The 9,881-nt window shown below is 48.1% G+C and overlaps 6 protein-coding genes across 7 annotated transcripts; 4 read left to right on the top strand and 2 right to left on the bottom strand.

The window, feature by feature from the left end:
• The first annotated feature begins 64 nt into the window (after positions 1-64).
• On the top strand, positions 65-877 carry LOC108120504 (transmembrane protein 242). The gene is made up of 3 exons (XM_017234208.3): positions 65-273; positions 332-573; positions 631-877. Exons 1-3 carry the CDS (start codon positions 207-209, stop codon positions 760-762), a joined length of 441 nt encoding a protein of 146 aa, XP_017089697.1. The 5' UTR covers positions 65-206; the 3' UTR covers positions 763-877.
• Positions 852-1,554, bottom strand: Kmn1 (kinetochore Mis12-Ndc80 network component 1). Its single transcript, XM_017234207.3, has 2 exons — positions 1,297-1,554; positions 852-1,235 (listed from the first exon to the last, which is right to left on the bottom strand). The coding sequence occupies exons 1-2, from the start codon at positions 1,505-1,507 to the stop codon at positions 874-876; spliced, it is 573 nt and encodes a 190-aa protein (XP_017089696.2). The 5' UTR covers positions 1,508-1,554; the 3' UTR covers positions 852-873.
• A 114-nt stretch (positions 1,555-1,668) lies between these two features.
• Reepl1 (Receptor accessory protein like 1) lies at positions 1,669-2,735 on the top strand. The gene has a single exon (XM_017234195.3). It carries the CDS (start codon positions 1,780-1,782, stop codon positions 2,563-2,565), a length of 786 nt encoding a protein of 261 aa, XP_017089684.2. The 5' UTR covers positions 1,669-1,779; the 3' UTR covers positions 2,566-2,735.
• Positions 2,736-2,910: 175 nt separating this feature from the next.
• Positions 2,911-5,421, top strand: LOC108120552 (transcription factor grauzone). Its single transcript, XM_017234270.3, has 4 exons — positions 2,911-3,139; positions 3,217-4,322; positions 4,475-4,859; positions 4,921-5,421. Exons 1-4 carry the CDS (start codon positions 3,008-3,010, stop codon positions 5,347-5,349), a joined length of 2,052 nt encoding a protein of 683 aa, XP_017089759.2. The 5' UTR covers positions 2,911-3,007; the 3' UTR covers positions 5,350-5,421.
• Positions 5,422-5,440: 19 nt separating this feature from the next.
• Positions 5,441-6,203, bottom strand: e(y)2 (enhancer of yellow 2). 2 transcript variants are annotated; one of them, XM_017234274.3, is made up of 2 exons: positions 6,057-6,203; positions 5,447-5,994 (listed from the first exon to the last, which is right to left on the bottom strand). In XM_017234274.3, coding segments are annotated over exons 1-2 (285 nt in total). In that variant the 5' UTR covers positions 6,058-6,203; the 3' UTR covers positions 5,447-5,710. The 2 variants fall into 2 exon arrangements, with proteins under 2 accessions (XP_017089760.1, XP_017089763.1); XM_017234271.3 differs by having other exon boundaries at positions 5,441-6,114.
• Positions 6,204-6,356: 153 nt separating this feature from the next.
• On the top strand, positions 6,357-8,288 carry LOC108120478 (transcription factor grauzone). Its single transcript, XM_017234175.3, has 3 exons — positions 6,357-6,597; positions 6,660-7,513; positions 7,571-8,288. Exons 1-3 carry the CDS (start codon positions 6,469-6,471, stop codon positions 8,241-8,243), a joined length of 1,656 nt encoding a protein of 551 aa, XP_017089664.2. The 5' UTR covers positions 6,357-6,468; the 3' UTR covers positions 8,244-8,288.
• Positions 8,289-9,881: the final 1,593 nt, after the last annotated feature.

Genomic DNA, 9,881 nt, shown 5'->3' with positions numbered 1-9,881 from the left:
ATCGAGTTATCGATAACAGTTTGAGTTTTACATGTTTTACAACACTTATTTTTCAACCCTGTTTCCAGTGCTGCCAACTTTACACCCGGTCAAAAAACGGTCAAGCAATCAGCTGTTCCGGTCCGATTTTTCCGTAATTCCGTGGGAATTACGCCAATAATCCGGAGTCGGAGTCGCAAAAGCCGAAGGATCGCAGTGGTGCTACAATGAGCGACGCTGGCTCCAGCGTGGATCCGGTGGAAGCCGAGAAGCGGCGCAAGTTTCGCATTCAGGGTGAGTATTGGATGCAATCCAACCTAATGCACTACTAAAGGTTCCATATCCCCCGCAGCCGCTGCCTTTCTTGGCCTCGTTGGCGGCGTGTCGGCCCTGTTTGGATTCTCGAAAACCCTGGCCACAGCGAAGAAGGCCGACAACAAGGTACTACAGCAGGCTGGCACACGGCAGGGTATTATTCTAATGGATGAAGGGACCACACTGGCAATGCGTGCCCTGGGCTGGGGAACTCTGTACGCCGTCCTTGGCACCGGCGCCTTTTGCTACGGATTCTGGAAACTGAGCGGAGCTAAAGATGTTCGTCCCACGTGAATAGTATTCCACGTTCATTTGTATTAATGTTATGCCTTTCAGTTCGAAGAGTTTCGTATGAAAATGGGCAATGCACTGCCGCGCATCACCAAGGACGAGCCACCCACGAGCCGAACCGACTTTGAGAGCCTTACGGACCTCATGAAGTACTTGGCGGCCTGGAATAAGGAATAAAAGCAGCTCAATCTACATTAGATCGTATACCTTGCTAGACTATTAAATATATACATCACTTGTTAACTTGACTAAAAACTGCGCTGCTATTCTGGTAGTAACATTTATTATCTAATTATTCTTTGATGTCCTGGCCAGGTTCTGGTGGATGGCCTTACTGGCCAGATCGTCCAAAGCGCACTGGCTCAATTCCGAGATAGATGCCTGTAACTCCAGGGCCTCGGACATCTCTCTTAGATATCGGTTTGCATTCTTCATGAACTCCACAGATCCACGTATAAAGTTCTCGGTGTTAGGACCCTCCTTGAGATAGCGCTGATGCTCCTCGCTGGGCTCCAGCCTAGGATCTTCGGGTGGCAGATGCTTCAAATTATCTGCCGCCTGTAGCACAAAGTTGATAAAGTTTTGCTGCTTCTGCAGCTCCCGCTTCTTGTAGTTCTCAACCTCGTCCACTTTTGAGCCTACCTCACTAACTGCAAAACAATAAACGTCAAGGACTTGATAATTAGATCGAAGAGGTCGTCTTATCCTTACAGTTAACCACATTGTTGTTAAAGAGACTCCTCCTTCGGGAGTCCTGAGTAACTCCCTTAAGAGTTCTTTCCAGTTGTTCCGTCACATCGTTGAAGTCGACTGCAGAAGTGTCGGCCCAGGATTTGTTAGCATTGCTGACATTGGCTCTTTCGGGATCCGAGTTGCTTATATTATTTGTTTTATCCTGCGCGTCCATTTTTTCAAATTCCATCACAACATACCGATTTCAGTGTTGCAAAATGTCACCATAATGGGGCTGTTCAGTACTATTTACAGAGATGCCACTTAATTTTTTGTTCTAAAAATCCGATTTTCAAAAAATAAATTAAAATGAAAATCAAGCTATCCTTGAGATTTTTAAATACATAAAACAAGCAGAGAAACATTCATTACAAAGCAAATTATTGTTCAGACTAGACCGAAATAAAAATCCATAATTGTTGTTGCATTCAAAATTTGTAAATCTGTCCCAAAATTGAAACAATGTTCTATTCGACCGCGGTGCGACTATTGTCTATGGTGGTGGGCTGTCTTTACCCGGCATTCGCCTCCTTCAAGGTCCTTGACTCGCAGCGGCTCAATGAGGAGGATCTTCGCATCTGGTTGTCCTACTGGATTGTCTACGGAGTCTTCCTAGTTTTTGACTTTCTAACCTCCGGCCTGGCCCCGTTTGTGCCCTTACTGAACGAGATGAAGCTGGTGTACCTCTTGTGGCTGCTGCCATCCCTTGGCGGTGGCAACCAAATCATCTATGAGGAGTTCCTGCGCTCCTTCTTCAGCAGCAACGAGACCTGCATCGACCGGGCCCTAAGCCACGCCACCCTAACAGGCAGTGATTTCCTAAGCCAGATTGTGGGCTCTTGTCTAGGCCAATTCATGTCGTTTGCCGACAGCTGCTTCCTAACACGTGGCCATCGTTCTGCCCTCCAAATCACTCCCAGCATCGAGGACATTGTGGCCAAAGTGATTGCCCAGCGACGGCTCAAAAAGAAGCGTCTGGTAGAATCCGGGAAAAAAACCAACTCTTTGGAGGAGGAAGGTCAAAAAAATTCCGAGGATATAGACAGCAATCTTGAAACAAACGATGTTGATCTGGTGAACGACTCCGATTCGGAGCTGTTGCTTTACCCCGAACGCCATAGCCTTGTCCGACGGAAGGAGAAGCCCCAAACCCCGCCGAAGCCCAAACGAAGCCAGTCGCCTGACATCGAGAATCCAGGTCTCATGCAAGATTACGATCAGTGTATGGAGTCAATCAGAAACACTTAAATGTCCGGGATGTGCTTCGTGCGACTATTTTTCCGGCGGAATGTAGATCCATATGGTCTCAGATTGATCTTTTGAAGCTTGTATCTAAATTTGTTGTGCCAATAGAAGTCTTTCGTCAAGCGTAGCTCTCATAATATTTCAATAAAAAAAATTCCAGTTCCTTTCTAAAAGTAATTTTATTTTTAACCAATGATATTAACATAATTTAACATTAAGGGATAACTTAATTAAGGGTAAACTTGTTAAACTACTTAAGGTACTTAAATTAACTTCATTTTAGGGGACTTCCCCGCCCAACCAAAACTTTAGATCAATTTTTTCTCATTAGGTGGCAGCTCGTTCTTGCCGACAGTCCGGCAACGCCCCTGGCAACAACTCAGCAACGACTCAAAAACAGCTGCGGCAGCTTGCATTTATCCAATTGCAATTGTGTCTCCATTTTATGATGATATGCCGACTCTGTCTGGAGGATGCTGAGCACGGGGTGCCCATATTTGGTGAACAGGAGTCGGTGGTGGTGCAGCCGGCACTACGGCAGCTGGCTGAGCTGATAGAGCGGCACCTGCAGTTGGTGGTAAGTTCTTCAAGGGGGGGGCGGAGGATGCTCCACGGAAAGCCCAGCTTTTTTAAACTACTCCCATTTCTCCGTAGTTGGCAGCCAACGATGCTGTGTCCACGTGCCTGTGCAATAGCTGCTGGCAGCAGCTGGCGGACTTCGAGCGCTTTTGCACGATGGTGGCCGACAAGCAGCGCTCCCTGGAGCTGAAGACAGAACTGCCGGAGCTACCCGATATGCCAGAGCCAGCATTGGTCGTATGGAACACAGAGTCGCCCATCGAGCCGAAGGTGAGCTTCGAGGGCGACGACATCAAGGATCACATACTGTGCGAGCCGGTGATTGATGCCATGGCCGATGGCAGTGACTGCGGCGACGACACCTTTGATCCAGAGTTTCAACCAGACAGCGATCCGGAACCAGAGCCTGTTCCGGATCCGGTGAAGCCACGGCCGCGCGGTAGGCCCCGGAAAACACCACTACAGCAGACCCAGCAAATCATAAAACGAAAATATGAAAAACGTAAGCAGCAGCAGCAAGCCAAGAGCAACATTTCAGAGCTGTCACTGCGAGAATCTCGAGCTAGAATGCGGGAACTAAAGCGCACCAGCGGAGGCGATTCGCCAGACGAAAAGGAGGAGCAGGAGCATGAGGACGATGGTGATTCGTCGGAGGTGGAGGAAAAGGCCATGCCCAGCGCTAAGCGTGGACGTCCCAAGTCCGCAACGAAAAAGAAGCGAACAAACGGCGGCGACGAGGATGGCGAGGAGGCGCCCGTTAAACGCAGCAGCATCAAGGAGATGGACGACTACATAGCTGCAAACGTAAAGCTTGATTGCGCCCTGTGCGCCGCTCCGCTGGAGGACTTCAACGATCTCAAGCGCCACTTTCGCGTGGAGCACGACTGCACCGGCTATGTTAAGTGCTGCAATAATCGGTACAAGAAGCGTACTCTCTACGTGGACCACTTGCACTGCCACAAAGATCCGCAATACTTCAGCTGTCAGAGCTGCCGCAAGAACTTCCTCAATCGTAACAGCCAAGTGATGCACATGCTGCGCTTCCACTCCCAGCAGCAGGAGTTGGTCCATCAGTGCGCCATCTGTGAGGCGCGCTTCGCCAAGAAATTCCTGCTGACCATGCATCTCAAGGGCCACAAGGGCACCGAACGGCCCGAGGTGTGCGACACCTGCGGCAAGACGTGAGTCGCAAATCCCCAAAGCCCCTGATTCCGTATAGTATTATTGTATCGGTTTGTAATGTTATAAACCTTTTATTTCAAACATAACCCACTCCTTCTATTTATAAGCCATTCTTTAAGTTCCAAAATAATAATACCTCTCTTCCTTGCAGATTCCGCACCAAATTCGAGCTGAGTGCTCATGTTAAGCGCATGCATGCTGCAGACTTCACGCCCATCATCTGCGACATTTGCGGCACACATTTCCGTTCGAAGGCCAACTTCCTCATCCACAAGAAGGCCCTGCATCCGGACGGGCCAGTGGCGGAGGTGCAGTGTACCCTGTGCGGCCGCTGGCTGCGGGACGAGCGGAGCCTGCGCAAGCATCTGGCTCGCCACGATGATCGCGACGGCGACACTAAGTACAGATGCCTCCTCTGCAATGCAGAGAAGTCATCCCGTGCCGCACTCAGCAGCCACATGCGGTACCACCACTCCGCCAAGCGGCACAAGTGCACCCTGTGCGACAAGGAGTTTAAGCTGCCCCGGGCCTTATCCGTAAGTATCCCTCCCTCCCTAATCCTGGCTTTCAGTTAACCCTTCTCTATATTTTCCCCAGGAGCACATGGCCACCCACACTGGCATCGATTTGTACCAGTGCCAGTTCTGCACGCGCACCTTCAAGTCCCACGCCAACATGCACAACCACAAGAAGAAGATGCACCCGAACGAGTGGGTTCGCAAGTACACACAGCCGAGCAGCAGTATTGCAGCCATTGCTGCATCCGCTCAAGTCCAGCAAATGATTCCACAGGCAGTTGGGTTAGGTGGGGTGGGGGTACAGGGAGTAGGATCAGGATCAGGATCAGGTCCAGGTCCGATCTTAACAGCCCCGGGAACAGTCCCAGCCCCGGTAACCGGTAATATGCTGCCCAGTATGGTCGCCCCGCAACTGAACGTGGTGGTGCCCAAGTCCCTCATTGAAATACCCGATCCGGAGGCCTTTGAATTTGCCAGCAATAGTTCCGTATGTCCCACGCCCGACTGAATACATCCACGACCGTCATGATTTATGTGTAAAGCCGTACAAATAAACAACAGTAATTATTGTAAACTTTAATTGCTTACTTTTAAAATATTATTTATACAAAAAAAAGGAAAAATGCTTACAGGCAGATCGAGTTGGTGGTTACCTACGTCTAATAGTTTACATTGGATCGGTTGGTGGTAAATAATGATAGCTTGGTTTATTACTCATTGCGGATATAATGATGGGCCGATGTCACGGGGAATAAATATTTCTAGCTTTAAAAAAAAAAAACCTTCGGCTCCATTCGACCGATAAACTTAATTAACTAATGAAAATTTTAGATTCCTGTGGGATACATGCTGGAGAATGTCCGGACTTTCTAGGGCTCCTCCGCATCCTCGATTTCGCTCTCGTTCTCGGTGAGTATGGTGCGGATTTTCATGAGGAGTTCTTTCTTGACGGCATCTGGGACGAGGGTGCGCGCCTTGGGCGTCACCTCAGTGATGAGCTGCTCAACAGTGAAGCTGTTGCCGGTGCCCTTCTCCAGCAGAATGGTCCTACAAAGCAGACGCACTTCGTCCCGCCAGCCGCACTCGGTTAGTCGATTGCAGAGGAGGTCCTTGATTTTGGAGCGGTCGCCGCTGAGCACTGTGTATTGGTCCACTGTGTTGGAAACGGTCATGCTGAGCTTGGTGAGCCAAAAATTCAAATTATAATATTGTTACTTCTTGTTTTCTGGATTAGCGGCTTCAGCTTCCTCTTCCTCGGACACTATGTCTGCCCTCCCTCTTCTTCTCGCTCATTTTTGTTGCTGTCAGTGCTGCCACATTTTTAGCGGGAAAGTTTAGCTTTTTATGGCTTGAGATATATAGAGATCCTTCGTTTTACCTGAGATATTTACTCAGATTCAACTAATGCCTTAAACAATTTTAATTTTTAAGAAAGAATAATAATTTTAAAGAATAATTCGAATAATTGTTATTCCCATTTTGGATCTCAATATCTGTGCCATCTCTGGGAGGTCAGATTCCGACCCGCAGTCCGGCAACCCTGGCACGACCTCTCACAAACTGAACTATTTGCCTGGGAAATTAATTTAATTAATTATTCGCCCTGCCTTAGCCATACGTATGAAAAATGATATGCCGCCTGTGTCTGGACGAGGCGGAGCACAGTGTGCCGATCTTCGACCAGGAAGATGCCGCCGACTTCGCTGGGGCCTCCACCAACTTGGCCGGGCTGATTGAAAAGCACCTGCAGATGGTGGTAAGTGTGGGATTCATGGAATTCCGCTGCACAGATGTTTACGATTAACCCGTTCCCCTCAGCTCCTGCCAAATGACGCGGTGTCCAAGTGCCTCTGCACCCAGTGCTGGCAGCAGTTGGCCGATTTCGAGCAGTTCTGCTCGATGGTGATGAAAAAACAGCTGGGCCTGCCGCAGCTGAAGCAGGAACCCTTTTCCGAGGACGACGACACTAAGGCGCAAATTCTGTGCGAGCCAGAGATCGATGTTAGTCCGGCAGGGCCGGACACTGAGGAGTTCAACGAGATCGACGTGGATGCCAGCAGCAGCCAGGCAAAGGGAAAAGTTCGCCTGCCATCGCCCATACGGCGCAGTATGCGTCCCCGGTCTGCTCCAAAGACCAGATCAGTTAAGAGCAAGGTCAAACCCAAGCGGCAGCCGGTGGAGGAGGATGAGGACGGAGACGAGGATGAGGAGCAAGAAACAGATCCAGCGGTGGATCCTGAAAGCCGCACCAGCAGCAGTCATGAAATGGACAGCTACATTGCGAGTCATGGGCGTTTGGAGTGCAACCTCTGCGGCAGTGACGACGGCCAGTTCCAGAACTTTGCCGAACTGAAGCGCCATTTCCGCAATCACCACCAGTCCCAGGGATATGTGGTGTGCTGCCAGCGGCGCTACAAGAAGCGGGCTCTCTACGTCGACCACCTGCGCATGCACAACGATCCGGACTACTTCAGGTGCAAGATATGCTCCAAGCAGCTGGTGAGCCGGATTAGTTACGATGTGCACATGCTGCGCTTCCACTCCAATGACGAAGCCTGTGTCTTTGCCTGCGACAAGTGCTCCAAAAGATTCTCCAAACAGTTTCTGCTCACCATTCACGCCCGGGTGCACCAGCAGGAGCGCAAGGAGCAGTGCAAACACTGCGACAGATCGTAAGTTTCATTTTCCAAGTCCTGATTTTCAATAAAACCAATCCTCTCCTTTGTTAGCTTCCGCACTGCCGTGGATCTGCGGTTACACATGCGTCGCACCCACGATCCCAGTTTTGTGCCCTTCATATGCGACTCGTGCGGCTCCAAGTTCAAGACGAAACAGAATCTATTGGTGCACAAGCGAACCGTGCATCGGGAGGGCTCCCAGCTGCCGGAGGTGCAGTGCCAACAGTGCCAGACATGGCTGAGCGACGAGAACAGCCTGCGCAAGCACATGTACATGCATCTGGACGCTGCATCGCTCCGGCAATGGAAGTGCGAGCAGTGCGGCCTCGTGAAGGACTCCAGGGCCAAGTTGGCTGCGCACATTCGTTACCACCATCCAAAGGAGTATCACAAGTGCTCCCACTGTGGCAAGGAGTTCAAGAGCAGTCGAGGCCTGGAAGAGCACACAGCCACTCATACGGGCCAGGATCTGTACGAGTGCGCCTTCTGTGAACGGACTTTCAAGAATTCGGGTAACATGCACAAGCATCGCCGCCAGATGCACGCTGCCCAGGTGGCTGCCCTGCAACAGCAGAAGAAAGTGCGCCCCAGCAAGCGGAAAGACAAGGGCGAGCTACTGCTTGGTGTCCTGGCATCTTCCGGCGGCAAGGACATGGACATGGACGTGGGGATGGGCATGCCAATGGGAATGGGAACTCTGGGAGGGAGTGGAGTAAACGACTGATTGAATTCCAAAAACTGAATAAATTGTTTGGGGGTCTTTTTTTAACGAGGAACTATTATTTTGGTCCTAAAATCAAATTCAAAAATGCAACGGCTTACCAGCGATGCGATAATGGCCTTAAATTAGCTAGAAGAGCTCATCTCTATTTTTTCAAACTATCCAGCACTATCTGTTATCGATGTTGCCAACATTAGAGATGAGAAAATATCGATAGGTTAAGAATATTTGTTTCTTTGAACGTATTCTGTTTTTTGATACTTTTTGGCTCATATCTTTGGTATTTCGAAACCGATTCCAAATCGGAGTACCATTTATGAATCTGCGTCGATCTGCATCCAAGGATTCTTAAAATCCCTGGAAAAAAAATTTGACCCAATTTTTGGCCAAAATCCTGATGATACCCCTTGGAAAATCGAGAATTCTGTTTCTCGCCGCTTTTTGGAAGATATCTTTAGTATTTCTTGTCCGATTCCAAAACGGATTACCATTTATGAATCAGGGATCTAATGCCCGTCGATCTGCATCCAAGGATTCTTAAAATCCCAGGAAAAAAATTTCGACCCAATTTTTGGCCAAAATCCTAATGATACCCCTTGGAAAATCCCGAATTCTGTTTTTTGTCACTTTTTGGAAGATATCTTTAGTAATTCTTGTCCGATTCCAAAACTGAGTACCATTTATGAATCAGGGATCTAATGCCCGTCGATCTGCATCCAAGGATTCTTAAAATCCCAGGAAAAAAATTTCGACCCAATTTTTGGCCAAAATCCTAATGATACCCCTTGGAAAATCCCGAATTCTGTTTTTTGTCACTTTTTGGAAGATATCTTTAGTAATTCTTGTCCGATTCCAAAACTGAGTACCATTTATGAATCAGGGATCTAATGCCCGTCGATCTGCATCCAAGGATTCTTAAAATCCCAGGAAAAAAATTTCGACCCAATTTTTGGCCAAAATCCTGATGATACCCCTTGGAAAATCCCGAATTCTGTTTTTTGTCACTTTTTGGAAGATATCTTTAGTAATTCTTGTCCGATTCCAAAACTGAGTACCATTTATGAATCAGGGATCTAATGCCCGTCGATCTGCATCCAAGGATTCTTAAAATCCCAGGAAAAAAATTTCGACCCAATTTTTGGCCAAAATCCTGATGATACCCCTTGGAAAATCCCGAATTCTGTTTTTTGGCACTTTTTGGAAGATATCTTTAGTATTTATTTTCCGATTCCAAAACGGAGTACCATTTATGAATCAGGGATCTAATGCCCGTCGATCTGCATCCAAGGATTCTTAAAATCCCAGGAAAAAAATTTCGACCCAATTTTTGGCCAAAATCCTGATGATACCCCTTGGAAAATTCAGAATTCTGTTTTTTGTCACTTTTTGGAAGATATCTTTAGTAATTCTTGTCCGATTCCAAATCGGAGTACCATTTATGAATCAGGGATCTAATGCCCGTCGATCTGCATCCAAGGATTCTTAAAATCCCAGGAAAAAAATTTCGACCCAATTTTTGGCCAAAATCCTGATGATACCCCTTGGAAAATCCAGAATTCTGTTTTTTGTCACTTTTTGGAAGATATCTTTAGTAATTCTTGTCCGATTCCAAATCGGAGTACCATTTATGAATCAGGGATC

The sequence above is a fragment of the Drosophila bipectinata genome, chromosome XL (genome assembly GCF_030179905.1).
Source record: "Drosophila bipectinata strain 14024-0381.07 chromosome XL, DbipHiC1v2, whole genome shotgun sequence".
Taxonomy (NCBI): Eukaryota; Metazoa; Arthropoda; class Insecta; order Diptera; family Drosophilidae; genus Drosophila; species Drosophila bipectinata.
This window is presented reverse-complemented; position numbering and strand designations above follow the sequence as displayed.